Source organism: Telopea speciosissima, chromosome 11 (genome assembly GCF_018873765.1).
Source record: "Telopea speciosissima isolate NSW1024214 ecotype Mountain lineage chromosome 11, Tspe_v1, whole genome shotgun sequence".
Taxonomy (NCBI): domain Eukaryota; kingdom Viridiplantae; phylum Streptophyta; class Magnoliopsida; order Proteales; family Proteaceae; genus Telopea; species Telopea speciosissima.
Window position 1 is genome coordinate 49,118,250 of NC_057926.1, and position 23,397 is coordinate 49,141,646.

Below are 23,397 nucleotides of genomic sequence, written 5' to 3' on the forward strand. Positions count from 1 at the left end.
AAGGAGAGAAAATGTAGTCTTCACCCTATGGTGTGCTTCCGTATGGCTGCATCAGAAAGGCTGCTGGTTTGATGATAAGGATAATCCTTGTAGCATTTGCATTGATGCAACTTAGAGATTTGAATCTGTTTGTGAGATGATGGGTTGATAGGTAATGAGAAAATGTATAAGAAAAGTGAAAAGGGAGAGTATGATAAAGTTATATATAGGCCTGTAGGGACTATATATTGTTAGAATATTGAAAATCTGTTTCTCACAGAAGAAGGTATTTGTAGTTGGAAATCGTAGGATTGTTGTACATATTGTTAGAATGAGGATGAGAGTATATCAGTCATCAGCTTCGGTTGAGTGGGTATGAATCTGATTTCCTTTTTCTTTTAATATTATTATTTTTGCGTTCTTTACTCCCTATTTTCGCACTGATACAGAAATAATCAGTGGAATAAAATGCAGGGAGGGGAAAAAAGAGAGGTTTATGTACACTGTAAGGATAGTGTTCTTATCTATGTGAAGTGATATTTTGTGGACTTGGTTTGAATTGATCTACACAATTCTTGTTGGGATGGTTATGGTTTATGGATTGGCTAACTTTGTTTGAACTGATCTACACATTTCTTGTTTGATGGCTATGGTTTCTGGATGGGCTAGATCCATGACTGAGAAGCTGGTTTGTTCTCTGTGTTGACTAACTTGGCGGGATGGACATCTTTGATTGTTCAACTAACCCAGATAATCTGTCTAGGATTTGAGTATGGTGGTTCAGAATGCGAAGATGAAGCAAAAGCCTGAGGTCTTCTTCAAGGGATTGTGATTAATGGGTGTTACCTATATGGCCAGAATACCGTGGGGGTATTCTGGTCCTCTTTCTTTTGTTATTTTATTTATTTCGTACATGTGGTTTAGTCCCACATTGCTAATGTACAATTGTTTCATTCTTCATTATGATTATAAATAAAAACATGCTTGGGATGACTAAATCATCCAAGCATTCATTCTCTAATCCTATTCTGTTAACATGGTATCAGAGCAGAATTCGAATTAGGGAGCCCCCCTTCTCTTCCTTTCTCGATTTCAGCCTCCTCCCCTCTCATTCGCAAGCTTTTTTTCTTCTCCTTTCCCCTTGTTCTTCATTCACCCCTATTAGGGCAGCACTGATGAGGTGATCAATAGATCCAGTGGCTGTCCTCCATTACCTCATTCTATGATCAAGTTATTTGATCGATAGGGACAATTTCAGCTCCAGTTGCTGCCTGCGATATTTGAAGATTCTGTTTTTTTTGTGGACTGCTCTCACTCCCTTCCAAGGAAGCAATCTACATCATTGAAGACTCAAGAACTGCAGCCGTATTTACTATTCTAGATTAGTTCCTATCTCCACCAAGTTTGAAGACATCCTAGATCGATTATTCTTCCACCAAATCAGGGTTTTTTCAAAACCCTGAGCATTATCGATCTAGGGTTTGCAGGTTCTTATTGCGGCTGATATTTGGCAGAGTGATTCAGCATTACTAGAGCACCACTCGATCCTAGTTTCAGCTCCATCTGCTGTGATTTTGCTCTTCTTCTTCCCTACATCGATCTCATCAATTTCAGGGTTTTTTCCAAAACCCTGTAAAAATCGATGTAAGGGATTTACTTGGCTACTGTTGCTGATTTTTGGAGACCATTGTTCTACCACTACCAGCAGGCTCTCCTCCAATTTTCAGCCCTTAACTTGGAGGATTTCTTGGGTTTTTCTTCACAACAGCCCCCTTCGCGATTTGGGCTTCTCTCTCTGTCTTCATGGGTGATTCCAGATTCGATCGCTATACATTGGTGATGGAACCAGCAAGCCGATTATCACACTTTTTCTCCAAATCCAATCAAGTTGGATGGCAGTAATTATTTGCTTTGGTCTAGGTCTGCATCCTTTGCCATTCTGGTGTGGCCTTACGGGTCATATTAGGGGCACTACTGTTATGCCCACTGAGGTTGGAGCTGCTCAAGACAAGTGGCTTGCCAACAATGGAGTTCTTATGTCCTACCTAATTGGTTCTATGACTACAGATCTGCAGCACAATTTTCTTCTCCTTGACACAGCCTCGGAAATTTGGGCTGCTTGCAAGGAAACTTACGGACAGCTTGGCAATGATGCCCAGGTTTATGAACTCAAGAAGAAGGTCCTTCACACTACTCAGGGGGAGTTGACAGTCTCCAAGTACTATGCTACTTTGCGCAGCCTTTGGCAGCAACTGGACCACTTTTCAGACTTTCACCCAAGTACAGCTGTTGATATTACTTCTTACAAACAACATATGGACAAGATCAGAGTCTATGATTTTTTGGCAGGTTTGAATGTCGAGTATGATCAGATTCGGGTTCAGGTGTTGGGTCACAAGCCATTTCCCACACTTAAACAGTCCTATGCCCTGGTCTCCTCTGAAGAATACCGTAGGGCTGCCATGTTGCATCCTCCTATTACTGATAGATCGGCACTCCAGGCTGCTGCCCTTGCCACTCCTGCACCTAGTGTCACTGCTTCTCTTGGTGATTCTAGTACTGGGTCTATTGTTTGTGAGTACTATCACAAACCTTACCACACCAAGGAGAAGTGCTGGAAACTTCATGGGAAACCGGCTGACTTTGAAGCTAAAAGGGCTGCCAAGATCAAGACAAAGACTAAGACAAAGGCCCATCGATCGAGATCAGCATCGCAGCCCTCAGCATCGACCCTGGTCTATCCCAGGATGATCTACAGTGTACTCCTTCGTATGCCGAGGTCTTCTCGCTGCTGCTGCCTCTACTACGTCAGCTATTGCCAATTCTTCTGCCACTTCAAGTTCCCACTTTGCCCGGTCAGGTATTCTATTTGGGGGTCATTGTGCTTTTGTAGCTTCACATCCTTGGATCATAGATTCTGGGGCTACAGATCATATGACCGGTTCCTCTGGTTTGTTTCATAGATATTCTCCCACTTCTGGGAAAGACAAGGTTAAGGTAGCTGATGGTTCCCTTTCTTCTATATCTGGAAAAGGAATCATCAGCTGCACTTCCTCTCTTCCATTAACTTCTGTTTTGCATATTCCTAATTTTACTACTAACCTTCTTTCCATTAGTAGTATTACTCGTGATCTTAACTGCAAAGTCACTTTCTTTCCTTCTCATTGTGTGTTTTAGGATCTAGACTGTGGGAGCACGATTGGATTGGGTAAAGTGCACGGTGGGTTGTACCTACTTGATGATGGTCACTTCTCTCCACCACCATTGCCTTCTCCACTACACCAGAACTCCATGGTCTCTTTTGAACTCTACCAGTGGCACTCTAGGCTAGGTCACCCCCCTTTGGGAATTTTAGCACATTTATTTCCTAGTTTGGTCACCCTTCGTACTAAGGATGACTTTTTTTGTGAGGCGTGTGTTCTGGCCAAACAGACACGTTCAAATTATCCTATTTTAAATAAAAGGAGTTCTTCTTGCTTTCAATTAGTACACTCTGATGTTTGGGGCCCTAATCGTAAACCCTCTAATTCTGGGCATCGGTGGTTTGTCTCTTTCATTGATTGTCATTCTAGGAACACATGGGTGTATCTTTTGCACACAAAAAATCAGGTTTTTTCATGTTTTCAGCACTTTCATAAAATGGTCCAAACTCAGTTCCAAGCTACTCTCAAAATATTGAGAAGTGATAATGGGACAGAGTATAAAGAATCACAATTTCAAAAATATTTGGCTGACCATGGAATCATTCATCAAACTAGTTGTGTTGATACCCCTGCCCAGAATGGTGTGGCAGAAAGGAAAAACCGCCACTTGTTAGAAATGGCCAGAGCTTTGATGTTTGCGAAAACTATCCCGTCTCAATATTGGGGGGATGCGGTTCTTACGGCTGCCTATCTTATCAATAGGCTGCCCTCTAGGGTACTTAACTCCCGTAGCCCCTCTAATATTTTGATTGGTAATTCCTCCTTTATTGTGCCTCCCAAGGTGTTTGGTTGTGTGTGTTATGCTAGAGATACCAAATCTGCAGGCAAACTTGAACCTCGGGGACTCCGTTGTATTTTCTTGGGTTATTCTCCAACCCAGAAAGGCTATAAATGCTACCATCCCCCTTCCCTCCGTACCGTGGTTAGTATGGATGTTATTTTCCATGAGTACATTTCTTATTATTCTTCGCCACCTCTTCAGGGGGAGAGTGTTGGTGAAGATGTGGCTTTCGAAATTCCTTTACCTGAGGTGCCTCTGGCTGCTGCCCAGCCATCTTTACCTCCCTCGGCTGCTGTCCAGCCCCCTTTACCACCCACGGCTGCTGCCCAGCCCTTTTTGGATGCTTCCCATCCAACTTTGGATGCTGCCCATCCTACTTTGGAGACTGACCAACAACCTCTAGCTGTTCCTCCCTCACCTAATGGGAATCCTTTACAAGGGGAGACCATAGAAAATAGTGTTGACAAGGATGCTTATCAGCGGTTAGTGGGCAAACTAATCTACCTTTCTCACACACGCCCTGACATTACAGTTGCTGTAAGTTTGGTGAGTCAGTTCATGCATGATCCCTATTCCTCTCATATGGATTCAGTCCGTCGTATTTTGAGGTATTTGAAGTCTACTCCAAGAAAGAGAATCTTTCTATCTCCCAATGGGCACTTGAAGATTGAAGCCTATACTGATGCCGATTGGGCTGGTTCTCCTGACAGGAAATCTATCTCTGGCTACTGTTCCTTTGTGGGTGGGAACCTTGTCACATGGCGTAGCAAAAAGCAGAATGTTGTGGCAAGGTCTAGTGCTGAAGCCGAGTTCCGCGCAATGGCATAAGGAATTTGTGAACTTCTGTGGCTTAGAGGATTATTGCAGGATATTGGTGGTGTTGTCCATCTTCCTATGATGCTTTATTGTGACAATAAAGCCGCCATTAGCATTGCTCATAACCCTGTCCAGCATGATCATACTAAACACGTGGAGGTTGACCGTCATTTCATCAAGGAGAAGCTTGAAGCCGGCCTCATTTGTGTTCCCTTTGTGAAGTTCACTGATCAACTGGCTGATGTGTTCACTAAGGAGCTGAGTAGCAAGCTGTTTCATCCTATCTTAGTCAAGTTGGGCATGCATGATATATATGCACCAACTTGAGGGGGAGTGTTAGCTATATGGCCAGAATACCGTGGGGGTATTCCGGTCCTCTTTCTTTTGTTATTTTATTTATTTCGTACATGTGGTTTAGTCCCACATTGCTAATGTACAACTGTTTCATTCTTCATTATGATTATAAATAAAGATGTGCTTGGGATGACTAAATCATCAAAGCATTCATTCTCTAATCCTATTCTGTTAACAATGGGGTTATGAGTTTTGTTTATGATCTTGCATCACGAGCAAAGGAGAACAAGTGGGATTGGGTTAAATTAGGGGGCCTTGGTGATGTAGAACATTTAATTTATAGTCTTTAGTTGTGTTTGATTTTCTTTTATTTAAAAAAACTGCTTTGTTAATGCATTCTGTTGCTGATAGAGAGATTTTGCGTGGTGGGGGTGCAAGAGCAACATTGATTGTAGCTGACAGAGATTGTGTAGTTGTTAGTGGCTAATGGTTCCTTGTGTTGGAGTAGACTTTGATTTATATGTTTTCTGATATTGATGTTCTGATTGTGATCAGTGTAGAGGGCCCAAAAGGCTGGTGGTAAATTCATAAATATTTATCAAGGCGACTCTACAGTGTAGTCACATACCTTTAACAATAAATGACATCAAAGTTTGCGGTCTAAGCCCTCAGACGTGTGGATTCTCAAGTGTTCTTCTATCTTGTCCTGTTTTCTGGTGACAACAACACACACCCACACCCACACCCCAACAGCCAGTCCACACAAAGACCACCCCATAAAACCTATTTTTGTTAATTTCCTTCTCAGTCTACATCAAAACTACTACCCAACCCCAATAAAACCAACCATTATTTTATGTCCCCAAGTTTCTGTTCACACAGGAGGGCTGATACCCATGGTCTCTCTAGGCCAGCTATGCCGGACACCTTCAAACCCTTTAAAATCCAAATCCACAAAACAATCCCCATGAAATCCCTTTAAAATCCAAATCCACAAAACAATCCCCATGAAATTGAGCAAAGGTAAGAACAAGTTCTAAACAGATCAGGTACTATTTAATGTATTCGTGCAACAAAATTTTACAGCAATATGAAGTACTAGCAGCAGTGTTGTTGCGAGGATGGGGAAAGGCCCAAATAAAAATGAAGTGATGAACATACCTTGATGCGAATCTGGGAAGGAGGAACCGAGGAAGAAGAAGGCAGACTGCTAGTCGAGTGGCGGCTTTCTCGTGGATGAAGAATGAAGGGTGAAAATGAAAAGGGAATATAGGATTAGGGTTATCATCTCTTAGACTCTTATGGGCATTTTGGTATTTTCAGAAATATAAATGCTTATAACTAATTCAGGGTCGGGTTCGGGCCGGGCCGGGCTAAGCCCGGGGTCTTATCCCGGACCCAACCCGACCCTACCAGGGTCAGCCAAAAACTCAACCCTAACCCGCCCTTCGGGCTGGTAGATCAGGGTTAGGTCCGGGCCGGGCTCAGGGCGGGTTCGAGCCAGCCAGGCATTATTGACACCCCTATGGACAACGGTTTCTTTATCTTCAAATTTTCATCGGCTCTTGACATGGTTCGTGCCCTTGAGGGTGGTCCTTGGCTCATGGGGAAGAAGCCTATCTTCTTACGTTAATGGCATCGTCACTTGCAACTTCAGAAAATGTACCTCACCACTGTTCCCCTTTGGGTCTCTCTTCCTGGCCTTCCTCTTCACTATTGGTGCACTGAAGGCCTCAGCATTGTGGGCTCGGTCCTTGGAACCCCTCTCTTCTCGAACATCAGAAGCGTGAGAAAGGATCAGCTAGCTTTTGCGAGAATCTGCGTTGAAATTTCCGCCAATGATTCCCTTCCTTCCTTCATCACGGTGATAGAGGGAGATGAGTTTACCTTTGATCAGGAGGTCTACTATGACTGGAATCCGCCTCATTGCCTGGTTTGCAAATCCTTTGGCCAGAACTCCTTTCTTTGCGTTCCCAAAGGTCCTGCTGGTGACTTATTAGTTCTTTCGACTGGAGAAAACCTGGTTGCAGATCCCTTTGAGCCGTCTCTTTTGCATCACACTCCCTTTGGCCCGTTTGAAGGCCGATCTAGGTCTCGCAAGAGAACGAAAACCAAAAACCTTCATTGGATCAACCGGAGACACCACCAGAAAACTGCTGCGAACGGCACTGCCACAAATGTTCCTCCACAGGTTCTGCAAAACTGATTCAGCATTCTAGAGTGGGCAGATGACTCTAACCCTTGCGATTGCCCCGAGAAGCCCCAATATCATGCTATTCCTCGTAGCCGCTCTCGCATGTCAGAGAACCCTTTGAATAACCCTTCCATTCTCAATTCCCTTGGCGAGGACCCTGCAGTCTCTGCTTTGCTGACGCTTGAAAGCAACCCTCTGCAACCTTGCGTTTTGCCTCTGGCTGAGTCTTCGACTGCGAAAGGTAACTCTGTCATTACATCACCAGTCTTCGATATTTCTACTCCCTCTCTCCCCTCTGTGGGCCCTACCAATCCTTTAAGTCAAACTTCCACTTCCTTTGTGGTCCCCGTGGTTAACCCTCTCTCGAATTCATTGGGCCCTTCTGTCTTTGGGTCTGGTTCCCTCTTAACCAGTCCGTCTTCTGTTTCGGGTCCTCAGGTCGATGGTGCTCTTGATCCCCCCTCCACTTCTCTTAACCCGCCTCCCCCTGCGACTCCCTCAAGCTCTCTACCGCTGGCTTCCTGCAACTCCCTTTCTTCTATGGCCTCTCCTGCTCTTGCCTCCAAGGCTGTTCCCCCTCTGGACTGCTCCTATCGGCAGCGTCATCACAGTGCCTCTCAAGGCAGGTCGGTTCTCTCCAGGCTCGATGGGCCTTTGTTGCCTCTTCTCCCCCTTCCTAAATGATCCAAGGAATGGTGTGGACTACCAGGGGCCTTAATTCCCCCTCAAAGCATGTTGTTGTCTGTTCTAGCATTTGCTCATCAAAAGCCAATTTCTGTTGTCTCCTTGAAACTTACATCAAAGAGCCTAACTCCGCTAGAATTTTTAATTCCATCACCCCTGGCTGGTCCGATGTTTCAAACCATGCTCACCATCCTAATGGCCGAATTTGGGTATTATGGGATCCTAGTAAAATCTCTGTATCCTTAGTATCTTCCTCTTCTCAATTCATGCACCTAAGCTTCTCGGACTGCCTTGGCCACTTCTCCTTCTTCACTGTGGTCTATGCTCTCAATTGGTCTTCTCAAAGGCTCCCCTTATGGGTTGATCTTCGCCACATTGCTAACCAGATTGGTTCCCACCCTTGGGGATTGGGTGGAGACTTTAATGTCATAAGATGTAGTCATGAAAAGCAAGGTGGTGATCAGTTAGACATGGAAGCCATGGATGCCTTCAATGGTTGTATTGAGGATATTGGAGTACCTGATTCCACTTGGAGTAACAAAAGGGCCGGTAATCACTGCATTGCTTGTAAGCTTGACAAAGTGATTGTTAATGAAGTTTGGTTATCGTCTTTCCCAGCTTCCCGTGCTTCTTTTGATAACCCTGACATATTTGACCATTCCCCCATCTCCTAGCTATTCAGCCCTTCACTTCCTTGGCCCAAACCTTTCAAGTATTTTGACATGTGGTCCTCCCACCCCACCTTTTTGCCCACAGTTCAGGAAGCTTGGGACAAGCCTGTCTTGTTAAGAATAGTTGTATTAAGGGTATATATGTACATAACCCCTGCTTATGTACTATATATTTCATTTGTATAAGGCTAAGGGCCTTAGTGTAATTTTACATTCTTTTCAATATAAGCTTGTTAGTCTCTAGTTTAGAGACATAACACATTTTACCCCAAGAATCGTGTTTGAACTCTTAGCTCTCTTGGAGCTGTTTTCTTCCTTCTCCTTCAACTCTAAAACCTAACATGGTATCAGAGCTGTTTGTTCCTGGAGTTTGAAGGTGTTTGAAGGTTGCTTGGAAGGCTAGGGCTAGCCTCCATCTTCTGGTTTCTGCTGGTACTCGAAGGTACTCTTGTGGTATCTTCACACAGTTGTTTCTTGCTTGTTTGATATCCAAATGATGCCCTACTAACGGCTGTCTTTTTTATTAATCATATGCCGTCCAGTATCTTAAACTTCAAAGTTCCACTTGAGGTCTTACCTCCCTATTCTTCTTCCTTCTCTCTTCCACCAAGGGTGTTTGGGTGTATTTGCTATGTCCATATTAGCAAATCTACCCGCACTAAATTGGATCCTAAGGCTTTAAAGTGCATCCCCATCCAAAGGTTATAAGTGTTATCATCCCCCTACATGTCAGTGGCTTCTCTCCAAAGATGTCCATTTCTTTGAAACTATTCCTTATTTTCAGTCACCTCTTCAGGGGGAGTGTTCATCTCTGGGTGGTGTTGAGGGTGAAGAGGTTCCAGAGTTTGTTTCAGTTCCTCTCTTCTCCCCTGTTTCTATTTCTCCTTTTTAGATTGACAAAGGAAAGAAAAGTTCTGTGGATACTGTTGTTGAGGGGGAGTCTCCCAATGCACAGGTGAACAGAGAACAGGGGGAGCTACTGGTATATACGAAAGACAGGAGAAATCCTGCTTCATGGCTTCCTATAAAGAAGACCTGCCAAAACCCTTCTTCGTCTCCTCATCCTGAACTTCCATCCATCGAGACAGGTATACCTTCTTCTACTTCTATATCCTTAGACTTAGATCTTCCTATTGCCCATCGCAAGGGCACTAGGGCATGTACTAATCCCATTGCTAAGTTTGTTTCCTATGATTCTATCTCCCTACAAGTATAGCCTTTTTTGTGGCTATCTCTTCCATATCTATTCCCAAGAATGTAGTAGAAGCTATGGTAGATCCAAAATGGAGAGAAGCAATGAACACAGAGATGTTGGCTCTTGAGAAGAATCATACTTGGGACCTTGTTGAGCTTCCTAAAGGGAGGACCCCTGTTGGATGCAGATGGGTTTTCACGGTCAAGTTCAAGTCTGATGGTACTGTGGAGAGGTATAAGGCAAGACTTGTCGCTAAGGGTTATACACAGGTGTATGGCATTAACTATCAGGAGACCCTTGCTCCAGTGGCCAAGCACAACTCCATCCGTGCATTTCTCTCAGTGGCTGCAAATCTTGATTGGCCATTGTACCATAGTTGTCACGGCGTCACGGCGATCCAAGTCGGTGGAGGGGTGTCACGTCGATATATCGACATGTCGCCCGCCATGGCGTTGCCATGGCGAGCATGTCGACCATGTTTTATTTTTTATTTTCTCTATTTTTAATGTGTTAATAGATGTATACTCAAGCCATGTTTTCTTTTTTCTCTATTGTTTCTCAAGTTTTAAGAAGAAAATTCAGAAATCGAAGAAGAAATCGAAGAGGGAAAGAAGAAATCGAAAGAAATCGAAGAGGGAAAGAAGACAGGAAGAAGAAATCGAAGAAGAAATCGAAGAGGGAAGAAGAAATCGAAGACAGGAAGAAGAAATCGAAGAGGGAAAGAGAGTCGGGAAGAAGAAATCAAAGAGGGTCGCCATGGCGTAGGTCGCCATGCAGCCCTCTCCAGCGCCAGGACGCCATGGCGTCGCCATGGCGACGCCATGACAACTATGCATTGTACCAACTTGATGTGAAGAATGCATTCTTACATGGTGACCTAGACGAAGAGGTGTATATGCATCATCCTCCTGGGTTCAAGCTTACTGGTGACAATGGGAACGTTTGTCGTCTTAGGAAGGCTCTTTATGGACTCAAACAGTCTCCTAAGGCTTGGTTTGAGAGGTTTAGACAAGCCCTCCTACAGAATGGGTATACTCTAAGTCAAGCTGATCACACATTGTTTATACAAAGGAAGGGCAGCACCACTACAGCTCTCATTGTTTATGTTGATGACATTGTGGTAGGGGTGTCAATAAAGCCCGGCTGGCCCGAACCCGCCCGAACCCGCCCTGAGCCCGGCCCGGGCCCGACCCTGATTTTTTGACCCTGAGGGCGGGTTTGGGTTTAGTTATAGTCTGACCCTGGCAGGGTCGGGTCGGGTCAGGGTTTAGATCCTGGGTCTAGCCCGGCCCGGCCCGACCCGACCCTATATTAATTATAGGTATATAATATTACATATATATATATATATATATATATTATATACTTAATATAAGTATTTTCTTGACAAAAAAAAAAAACAGAAGAGAATTGTACATAGATAACTACTAGCTTTGTCATCATCATGAAGTGGGAACCCATAAAAAGAGTAGATCATCTACTATTTTGATCAGGACCATAAAAAGAGTCACTGACATGATTGTTATTTAGTTGTAGCCCCTATAAGCTTCCAGGCCTATTAAGGGGACATTGTTACAATTGTAGAGAGAGAGTTTATACACACGCCATTTTTTTCAACATATTTATTAGCTGTCCCATAGGTTGAGATCCTATGTTACAAAAACATGGTCTAATGAGACACGTGGATGGTGCCATAAATCAGGACCAACCCGACCCGACCCTGGCAGGGTCGGGTCAGGGTTGAGAGTTTCTTGACCCTGACAGGGTCGGGTCAGGGTCAGGGTCAGGGTTAAGGCCTCTAGGGTCGGGTCAGGGTTTAGGCAGGCCCGGCCCAACCCGACCCATTGACACCCCTACATTGTGGTCACGGGAAACAGTGAAGCTGAAATCTCAAAACTGAAGCTTTATTTGGCTCGGCAGTTTGAGATCAAAGATCTCGGTCCATTGAAGTATTTTTTAGGGAGTGAACTTTCAAGGTCCAAGCAAGGGATCAATGTTTGCCAAAGGAAGTTTGTTCTTGATCTACTTACAGAGACAGGCTATTTAGGGTGCAAACCAATCTCTTCCCCTATTGAGCAGAACCACAGACTGGGGGAAGATTGTGGCGAACCTCTTGTGGATGCTGAAAAATATCAAAGATTAGTAGGCAAGCTAATCTATCTTTCCCTCACCAAACCTGACATAACCTATGCTGTTGGAGTGGTGAGTCAGTTTATGCATGCACCTAAGATGGGACATCTTGATGCAGTTTATAGGATCCTCAGGTACTTGAAGTCATGTCCTGGAAAGGGTCTTCTCTTCTCTAGGAATGATCACTTAAGAATCGAAGTTTATATAGATGTTGATTGGGCCGGGTCTATTTCGGATAGAAGGTCCACTTCTGGATACTATACTTTTGTTGGGGGAAACTTAGTCACTTGGAGAAGTAAGAAGCAACCCATGGTAGCAAGGTCAAGTGTTGAAGCAGAGTTTAGAGCCATAGCCCATGGTGTGTGTGAAATTTTGTGGTTGAAGAAACTTGTTTAAGAATTGGGATTTGAGACAACTGAGCCTATGAGTCTATACTGCGATAACAAGGCAGCCATCAGTATTGTTCACAATCCGGTTCAACATGACCGGACAAAGCATGTTGAGGTCGACAGACACTTTATCAAGGAGAAGATAGACTCTAAGACTATTTGTTCTCTGTTTGTGAAAACAACTGAACAAGTAGTAGACATCTTCACCAAAGGACTTAGTTCTCATCACTTCAGTTTTATGTTAGACAAGCTGGGTATGTATGATATATACCACCCAGCTTGAGGGGGAGTGTTAAGAATAGTTGTATCAGGGGTATATATGTACATAACCCCTGCTTATGTACTCTATATTTCATTTGTATAAGGCTAAGGGCCTCAGTGTAATTTTACATTCTTTTCAATATAAGCTTGTTAGTCTCTAGTTTAGAGACATAACACATTTTACCCCAAGAATCGTGTTTGAACTCTTAGCTCTCTTGGAGCTGTTTTTTTCCTTCTCCTTCAACTCTAAAACCTAACATGTCTATGCTTTCTCTACCCCTCTCATTGCTTTTACTAAGAAGCTTCGCAATGTTAAGGCTGCCCTTAAAGATTGGAATTTTAACATTTTTGGCAACATCTCTCAGCAAGTATTGGACTGTAAAGACTAGTTAGCCTCTATCCAGCTTCGGTTGCAATCAGATAACCTCAATGGGCCTTTAGCTGATGAAGAAAAGGAGCTTTCTCTTGAGCTCTCATCCTTGTTATCTAGTGAAGAAAGCTTTCTCAAGCAGAAATCCAGAATTAAGTGGTTGGAATTGGGTGATTCAAATACTACTTACTTTCATCGCTCCATGAAAGCCAGAGTAAATGCGAACTCCATTCTTCAGCTTACTACTCCAGATGGTCTTCCTGTCACTACAATCAAGGATATTAAAGATTTGCCAGTTAATCATTTCAAGGATATTTTTAGTGGTCTCCATGAGGTTCAAGGCCCTATTCCCAGCAATTTGATCAACAAGTTTCTTCCCAGTGAATCTCTAGACTCCTTGTGCGCTCCATTCCTAAGGAGGAAGAGATAGTGGCTGCTATTTACTCTCTCAAGGTGAAGGTGCTTGATGCAGGTCCAAGCATTAGAAAGAAGAAGAAGCCTTGACTTGGCTGTTTTGTGTTGGAGCCTCTCTTTTTTTTTTCTATACTTAGTTTTTTTTTAGCTCTTAAATTGAACCGGTCCAACCAATGGTCCAATTTAAGTGACTCTTTCCTATTGGCTGCTTTTGTTTTATTTCTATTGGCTCTTAGAGCATCTTTTATATTTTTTGTTTAAACTTTGTTGTAGTCTCCCCCCTCCACGATTTTAAGAGGGTGGAGTTGTTTTGTAGCTAGGAATCAGATCTGGGATTCCTAATCCAGATCTGAATATCTGTAAGGCCTTTGGCCCTTTTTCAAAGCTATAAATAAGACAATCGTGGGCAGGCTTCCCCACTATTTCCTGCATAAAATTTTCCTGCTTTTCAAGCTTTGTTGCTGCCATCGTGCTGCTGCCTCTGCTCCTTTGTGAGTGTTTACATCCTTGTGGATCTCAAGGTGGTGAAGGGTGAGTGGACTCCTGCGACTCCTTGCATTGTGAAGATCAGGAGGTCCTCTCAAGTCATCAAGCTGCTGCCATTGTTCCTGCAATAGAGTGAGTTTGAATCTGTTTTTATTTTAAACCTTGTTCTACTTAGGCCTAATCTACAGTCCCATCCATCCATCAAACCCTAATTCTCCATTAAACCTACACTCCTACCTCCACTAGGATTCCCCCATAACTCCAGATTTTAGCCTTCACTTTCAAACCATACTTCCAGCCTACATTCCCCACATCACTCCCCACACTCTACCTTAACCCTAGCCCTTAGTCTCCCCTATAACCCCTCCATTCCCCCACTCCATTAAACCAAAAACCCTGCAACTCGATTCTGCCCAACTGCAGAATTTTAAGACCCTTCCAAACCCTAATATCCTTATGCCATTAAGGCCTCTTAAACCTGCATATTTTTTTTTTTTGTAAATTAACCTGCATATTAAAACCCTATAAACCCCATTACCATTATTTAACCCTAACCCTAATTTCTGCCCTAATTAGCCTAATCTGTCCCAATCGACCAGCCTTGTTAGGTAACCCTATTCCCCTGGCTCCTAGTGGGACTTCTCCTACCTAGGACTACATCAGTGCTCTTGGTCCGGATGGTTTTAGTATGGGTTTCCTTCTTGCAGCTTGGGATATCATAAAGAAGGATCTTATTTTGGCTATTTAGAGCTTCTTCAACCCTAGCCAGATCAAGGGGACCAATCACACCTTTTTGTGCCTCATTCCCAAGAAATAAGGTGCTTCTGCCTTATCCGACTTCAGGCCATTGCTCTTTGCAACCTACTCTACAAGTTCATTGCCAAAATCCTTGCTTGAAGGCTTAAAAGTATAGTGGATCTCCTAGTCAGCAACAACCAATCGGCCTTCATCTCTGGTAGGAACATCTCTAACAATATTCTTCTCTACAATGCAATTGTTAGAGGATTTGACAGGAAAAATCACTCCCCTACTGTTCTTCTGAAGATCGATATCCACAAGGCTTTTGACTCCCTTAGATGGGACTTTAATGTTCAAGTGTTGACCAAGATGGGGTTTCCTTTGGTTTTTGTCAACTGGATTCACTCCTGCATCTCTTCTCCAAAGTTCTCAGTTTTGGTTAATGGCAGCCTGGCGGGCTATTTTGGTGCTTCAGTGGGAATTCGTCAAGGATGCCCTCTTTCCCCGTATCTCTTCACCTTGGCTCTGGAAGTCCTCTCTAGGAAAATCCATATCAGCACGGATCGGCAGCTCATTTCCCTTATGCCCAAGTGTAAGGCCCTCAAGCTAACACTTGGCCTTTGCAAATGATCTGATGATATTTTTTAAGGCTTCCATTGCCTCGCTCGAGTCCACTTTGCTCTGTTTGCAGCACTTCCATGAGCTTTCTGGTCTTCTTATCAGCCCATCTATGTCTCTCTTATTCTTCGCTAGGGTCTCTGAGCTAGACAAAGTTGCATTCTTAGAGAAATCAGGTTTCCAAGAGGGGCAGCTTCCAGTCAAATACTTGGAGCTTCCTTTGATTTCTGCAAGACTCTCAGCTCACCATTGACCCTGATGTTGGATCTTATTCAGAAAAGGCTCCAATTGTGGAAAGGCAAACTCCTCTCTTATATAGGCAAGCTGGTGCTCATCAAATCAGTTTTGGAGTCATCGTAGATTTATTGGTCTGGCATTTATGGTCTCCCTCATACCACCATCAAATCCTTGGAATCCCTCTTGTCTTCCTTTCTTTAGAAGGGTACTGAATCTTCAAGATTTCTTCATCCTCTTAGTTGGGCTGTTGTCTGTCTCCCTAAGAAGGAGGGTGGTTTGGGTATTAGAAGAATCAAGGAAGTGAACTCTGCTAGCATCATCAAGCTTATCTGGAAGATTGTTACAAAAAAGAAAAGCATTTGGGTTTATTGGATTTATGTGGGTCTCCTCCGCCAAGATTCTATTTGGACTATCCCAGCCTCGCCTAATTCTTCTTGGACTTGGCGCAAGATCCTTCCTCCCGCCACTTGGTACTACAGGCCATTCGCGATCAGATTGGTGACAGTCTCTCTTCTTTCCTTTGGCTGGATCACTGGCACCCAAGGGGGATCCTCCTCCACTCTGTCACCCCCAGAATCATTTATGCTTCCGGCCTCCATAGGCTCTTTTTGGTGGCTGACATCTTGGATCAGGCTGGCTGGGCTCCCCCCCTCCCCCTTTCAAATGTCCCTGTGCTTAATATTATTTGGAATGATCTCCATACCATCTCCAGAAGACCTGCTGGAAGAGGTGATTGTGTTTCTTGGTAGTCTAGCAATTCAAGATCCTTCTATTCTAAAGCAGCCTGGGACTTCATTCGTCAGAAAGGGCCGTTGGTTACTTGGAGGAAACTTCTTTGGTTCAAGCATCATATCCCCTGTCACTGCTTCACAGCCTGGAGGGTCTTTACCAACTGTCTCCCAACTCAGGCTTTCCTTCGCAACCGCATGGTCTCAGTCTCTTTCATGTGCTGCCTCTACTGGAACAATGTGGAAGACTCTGATCATCTTTTCTTTGGCTGTCCTACATCTGTTGCCATTTGGAAAGGCATTTTGTCCAAATGCTGGCCTGCTCCTACAAGAATCCTTCCTTTCTCTAGAGTGTGGATTTGGATTGATATGACTTTTGCTGGCCCCTCCATTTGCGATACAGTCGGCAAGATGGCTTTTTTGCAACTCTCAATCATATTTGGATGGACCGTAATATCAGGAAATGGACCTCCAATTCTCGGTCTTATCAGCAAATTTGGGACTCCATTTCTTTTGAAATTAAAGCGAAGTTGTCGTCAGCCACCTCCTCTTCATGTACTGACACCCCAGGGAACAGGCTCATTGTTGTCTCCTGGGATCTCTCTTCTGTTTCTTTTGTTGGCCCAACCACCCCTTAGCCGAGTCTTGTTTTGGTGTTTCTTGTTTGTTGTTTCCCCTCGTGGGCTCTTGTAATTTTTTCGCTCCCTTTGGTAATTAAATTCTTTTATTCACCCAAAAAAAAGATATATAAGTTTACTGACTAACCTCTGATATCGATGCGTGTTTGCAAATTCCTTGTCATCAGACGCCCCAAGTTTGACATGAGGGTCCATAATAAGTATTCGCAATGATGTTTGTGACTTACCAACGGAGAGGAATAATCAGCATCATCAATCAAAACCCATACAGAGTCAAAACCCTATGTGCATGGAGAGAAAAACTCTATGCACATAGATCAAAACAACAAACCCTAGCATGAGATTAGGGCACTTCAAATAAAGAGCTTCCTCCTTCAATAACTTTAGTAACAATAACGATGGAACCCTTGTTGTGCATGTGCAAGAAACTAGGGGTCTAACAGACAGAAAACAACATAGGCCGTTGTACACCAGAAGGTAGGGAAAAACCCTAACCACACTCAGAACAGGAATCAAGAAGGAATCCCGAGTACTGAAATCAATGCTTTGATACCATGTGACAATAACAACCTGAATCAGTACCTGGTCATAAGAAAGAAAGAAAGAAGAAAAGTGATGTAGATTGAAGCATGATGCAATTCAAGTCAGTTACTGTTTACGTGAACAGTACCCTGAGTTACTGTTTGCGTGACACTGCTCAAGTGGTACTGTTCATGTGAACAGTGGTCTGGGCCCATATGGACAACTTGCATGGGAGTTATTTCAGAAACAGTTGTTGTCTTGCATGGGAATAATTTGAAGAAGATCTTGTGGGCCCCAATTGGAGATATCCAGTGGAGGAGGATCAGATTTTATTGTTGTCATTATCTAGTTTCTATTTCCAGTTTTAGAAAGTAGATTTTTCTTTTATCGTAGTTGGTTAGGATCTTTTATTGTTGCAATATTGCTATTAGATACTTTCCTGTTTTATTTAATACCTGGGATCTTAGTTACTTGCTTTTCAAGACTTTCTATTATTGTCTTTCCTTTTTTACTGCTGGCTACAGCCACTTTATATGTAATGGAGTAATGGACCTTTTGAGGCCTCCCCCACGTTTTAATGAAAGCTTGAATATTAATTTTTACCAATTTGTGTGAAACAGTGTGGGAGAGAATCCTATGTGAAGTGAGATGCCTAGGTGCGAGTGAGAGACTCAAACCATCTGTCCCCTTCTCTGTTTTTTTCTTAGTTTCTATTTACTGTTCTGTGAATTTCTTCACATCTGAGATCCGATTGAAGGCTCCTTGTTGCTGCTGGAATCATCTGTTAAGCCTACTGTTATCAGTTCCATGATCCTACTGTAGACTAGGACTTCATTAACCTAGCTTTGCATGAAGAAAAGAGAATTTGAAGAGGAGAACACAGCCCTCACTTTGAGTAATGGGCAGAATACTCAAACCGTGGGGTGGAGCAGTCTATTTATATTAATCAAAGAGCAATTTTAATGTTAAAACTTGGTCCACGCCCAGAACCAACTTAAAAGTAAAAACTATGACAATAGTACCTCTAACATATAGATACGACACATACATCTAAACCCATAAAGTCAACCCATGTAACTACATTACTTAACAGCCTCCATCACAGACTAGTAGATCGAAGATCTTGTTGTAGTTGCTCTTATTTACTATTGTTCATCCTTTTCTGGCTCATCTCTGTACAGGAAGGTCAGATTGACTCCCTTCTCTTTATATCCGGCAATGCCCTGTTTTCTGGATTATTTCCAGCCTGCGAATTCTCTCCATAATTCCCTATTTACCAATCAGTTTGTTCTCAAACTGAATGCATAGATTTCTGACATCAGTTTCCATTAATTTCTGTTATTAAACTCCCACCTTCAGTCTGGTTTCATTGTGTTGTAAGCTCTTCTCTGTTCCGCTTCAAACTTCACAGCAGACCTACTGCACATATTTGCTTCTCAGACAAACTCAATTGTAAATTATATCTTGGACAGGTGAGGTACACTGGTCCCACAGCAGAAATCCCAACCCTAATCAGTTTCTATTGGTTGTGCTTTTGAAGTTTTACAGAGTCCCTGTTTAGGGGTTGTTTAACATTGCTGATTTCTGAGTTTTCAAATTTATTTACTCTTAGGTGCATGGTCTAGGTTGTGTTTGGTATCGTGTGAGAATGAGATTAAACCATTTTTTTAGAACTATATCTTTTGATGATATTTTTAAGAACTACTTTTGACTCTCTTAAGTTTTAACAGAATTCCATCGCTATTTCTTCTTTGATAGACCTGCATCAGGTCCTATATTACCATACTGTCCTTGGTGTTCCTCTAATGACAGAATTTCCGTTGCCTTGGCCTTTATCCCATGATGACGAAAATTGTCACGGAACTGTTAAGAGGGTTTCAATTCCCTAATTCTACACATCTTGCACGCCTAGGCGGGTGCCCTGTTGCCTAGGTGGCCCTCCTCGGCCTTGGGTCGCCTTGACAACTATGCCCTGGAATAGAATGAATTACATTTGTTTTGATTTGGCAATTGCTTAGGTGGTCAGTTTTGTCTCCCTTTTCAATCCCCTCTTCTCTCGTCTTTTCCTTTCAAGTTATTGTTCATGGTTTCTGTTCACAGTCCCAAAACCGCCCTCCCTTCTCTTTCTTCTCTTCTTTATTCTCTTTTCTTTCCCTATCGCAAACTCAAATCAATAAACCATAAAGCTTTTTAAACCCTAGTTTATCAGGAAAATAATTCATTTCCGGGCCTGTGGAGCTAGCCGATCTGTCTTTGATTGCTAATCTAGAATCTCGGTTGGCTGGCTGCATCAAAAAGTTGATGATGTGGCTGGCTCTTGAGAGCCCTAATCCAACTCCGTTTGACATTGTTATTGTTGGATGTAGTAGTAGGCGGGGATAATGGTAAACCATTGAGAGTCTGTGACTTTCAATTTTAGTTGGTTCCCTCATCCTCGAGTCTCAGAATATTTGGAATTAGACAATTCATGCCACTGAAAGTGGCTCAAATAAATGAGTTGAACTTCATTACGTTCCACTCTCGAGTTTGGTAAAGACGGATAACTAACTTGTAGAGACACCTGCCATTGCTAAGTATTCCAGCTGGATTTGATTCCATTGGTCTGAACATGGATCTGCAATACCAGGCCCAATGTGGCAGTGCAGGTTAGGGGCTTGAGTCTTTTGAATTTGTATGCAAATAGGAGAGGTGTTTCTTGGGTCATTTTGCCATTTGAGGTTTTACCTTGAATTCACCAATGCAGGTTTAACTAAGGCTGCATTTGTTTATCTCTAAAATGTTTTCTTGAAAGATAATTCTTTTTTATAAATTATTTTATATTTTCCTGCTATTTGGCCTTTTTTGGTTGGATACGACCAAGAAGCACATTTGAACATGATTGAGGGAGGGGAAGAATCCAGTTGTTTAATGGGGGTGGAGTTCTCCATGGATACCAAGAGTACCAATGATCAAGATGCCATTACTATTTTGGGAAAACAACGTCCTGAATTTTGAAATGGATTTTTTTCCCAACTATTTTGTATTGCTTTTTAATAAAATATTTTTCCATTTCTAATTCGTATATAATGTTGCATTAATTTTCAACAATTCCCACAAAATATTTTACAGTGAATCAAACGCAGCCCTAGTTAGTTTGCCATGGCCCTTTGACCAGGTAGTCCAATGTTTGCTTCTTACTTCATAAATTGAATTATTTTAGGAGTTCTATTAATAGAACTGTTTAAAAGCTGCTGTAATTGACAGTTAACGAAACCATCTGCATGACTTCCAATTTTGATGAGCGAAGGATGAAATTCTGAGACATTATTTTACAGGAGCATGACAACAAGTTGGTTACTGTTGGAGAATACCGTCTGCCTGAGGTTCGAGCTGGAACAGCTATGTACTTCGATTTCCCAAGACAGATACAGTCCCGCCGGATCACTTTCAAACTTCTTGGAGATGTGGCAGCCTTTTCTGATGATCCAGCTGAACAAGATGATTCTGATCTCAGAGCTCTACCATTGGCATCAGGGTTGTCTTTGTCAAATAAAATTAAATTGTATTATTATGCTGATCCTTATGAACTTGGAAAATGGGCAAGCCTTTCAGCCATTTGAATATTGTTTATTTATGCGTAGGGGTGCAGAGCTTAAATGTCTTTTTGTAGTGCTTGTTATTGTCATTAAATATAATTTGTATGTGTAACTTTATCATTTTTTTGTATTATTAATTCATTTATGTATTATTGTTTATGTTGGGAGGAGAAAAAAAACCAGACTGGACAATTTATGAAAGAGGTATCATATTCTTTTTATTTTTTTGCAGTTTTTATTGCTGGTTAGACTGAGAATCTAACTGGAAAACCAAAAACCAATATAGATCATTAAAAACAAAAAAGTAAATCAAAATCAACCACAAAAAGATAAGCAAATATTAATCTAATTGGAAATATGAGACCACGATGAGGTCGGTGTATCACTGGCTCCTTATCACAAATGGCTTATAATATATTCTGTAATTCTAAAACAACTGAGGATTTAGAAAAATTTGTGGGTCTTTATTTTGATAAAGGAGCCAGGGATGTCCATAATATCAATTCATTTGTGTTCATCGTTATTAAATCTGTGTTGACACATTCTATTCACCATCTATAGAGTTTTTGGAGTGATGACCCACTGAATTTGGTGTAGTGGAAACATGAAGCACTTGAACTTCGTTGAAGTGTTCTTTGATTCTTCTGGGTGCAATCAAAGAAAAGCCAAAAATAGAGCTTTCAATCATCATCAGAAACTTAGGGTTTTAAAGTGCTATTCCCAAAATAGTGGAGAAAAAAACCCCTCAAGGGAAGAGAAGATGGGAATGAATCAATTGGATACTTGTTAATTTCAATAAAAGGGTGAATCAAATTCTCTTATATGACATCTATCAAATGACACCAAAATCGCTCCATCCGGATAAGTTTTAACAACCCAAATTAACATCAAGAAAGATGACACAAAAATCTTTTACTGCCACTTCTATGGGAAGCATACAAAACATACCAACTCTATCATTTGACAAAGTTTGTTTATGCTTAAAATTGGCGTATGAGTAAGGGATCTTGGGGTCTACTTCTCCACCAAATTTCAAGTCTATTTGACATGCAACGTGGCATAATTAGGTGATCTATTCAGTCAAGTTAATTGAGTGGTCTGTCCAGCCATCCTTTGTCCTTCATTTTATTGGCAAATTTTTAAGATTTTTTATGATAAAGCTACAATTTTTAGTCAGGGTAGGCAATGGTGTACATGGATGATTTCATTTTATATTAGGTCCTACACATATCTTTCTAGAAAAAATTTGAAATTCAGTTAAATATTTGTTTATTATATGGGAAAAAAATTTCACCATTGGCCCAAATATTTGTCATATGGTAGATGGGATATGGCCTAAATTTTGTGAATAGATTGAACCCAAGGTCCTTTATTCACATGTCAAATTCAGCCCAAACAAAGTTTTTCAAATGAGAAAATAGAGTTTCAAAAAAGGGAGAGAGGGATGGGTATGCTAGCGGTATACCAAAGAGAGAGAGAGAGAGAGTGCTAGCATATGGTATACCGCTAGCATACTCAACCTTTTCCCTTCAAAAAATAAAGATAGTGGGAGAATGCAAAGTAATGGTTGGAGTATTGTAGGCATGCATATCCTCTTTATCCAATGGTTGGAATTGCCATATTATCGATCCATTTGGGACAATGAGGAGGAAAATTATCTGCTCCATTTCTTGCCCACTCCATTTCACCAAATGCCTCTAATAGAGGGGGTGGATGCCACCCGGGTAGTGTGATTGGGCAAGGGTAGGGTCGTCATATCCACCACCCTATTTGAGGAACTTGGGAAAATGGAGCTGCCCGGGAAATGGAGCCGATAATGATCCCAATGAGGATGGTTGCTTTGATAATAATATTTACACATAAATTGGTAAATATTACCAAAATATCTCCATCCAAATTTCAAAGCAACTATAACAATAACAACAAAAATAAATGTAGATAGTATCCATATTCCACAAACATAGAGTCTTTCTTGCAATTTTGGGAGGTTCTGAATTCTTTGTCCGTCTTTCAAATTTAATAACAATTTTTTATATTAATTTACTCAAGGACTAGAAATTGGACCTTTGTGAGGTGCATGGATATATATAAGAGGGGCAAGAGATCTCTACACAAGCGTCTGGGCCAATGGGTGAGCATGCCTAAAAGGCGTCATCTCACGGTGCCCTATGAGAGGGCATAGCAAACATCACCAAGTAGAGATATTTTTCCCATACAAGAGGGTTATGATTGCTTGTTATTTTCTTGTTGGTATCTCAGGCAATGGAATTTTGACCATGTGGCATATAATTTGGTGATTTCCAATTGTGTGGAAAAAACGGTCCATATTAGAATAACTGCAAGTAAAATTTTGATGATCCAATTCAATCATATGATCAACTTATAGCATAGAGCTCGTCTCTAGGGATCCCAGCGCAAGGGAGTGCCCAAGGGGCATCCAACAGCTGGATTGTACCACACACATCCCGACGCAA

At 42.1% G+C, this 23,397-nt stretch overlaps 1 protein-coding gene and 1 long non-coding RNA gene across 2 annotated transcripts in view; both read left to right on the forward strand.

Annotated features, from left to right (window-relative positions):
* The window catches only part of LOC122644663 (probable phosphoinositide phosphatase SAC9), a 91,112-nt gene extending 70,043 nt beyond the window's left edge, over window positions 1-21,069 (forward strand). Inside the window, exon 14 of the mRNA XM_043838052.1 lies at window positions 20,663-21,069. Within this exon, the coding sequence (XP_043693987.1) occupies window positions 20,663-20,947 (285 nt within the window). The 3' untranslated portion in view covers window positions 20,948-21,069. The remainder of the gene's footprint in view (window positions 1-20,662) is intronic.
* Window positions 588-12,288, forward strand: LOC122644665. Its single transcript, XR_006330431.1, has 5 exons — window positions 588-680; window positions 3,391-3,392; window positions 4,496-4,500; window positions 8,974-8,981; window positions 12,274-12,288. It is a non-coding gene; the product is annotated as an uncharacterized LOC122644665 (long non-coding RNA).
* Window positions 21,070-23,397: the final 2,328 nt, after the last annotated feature.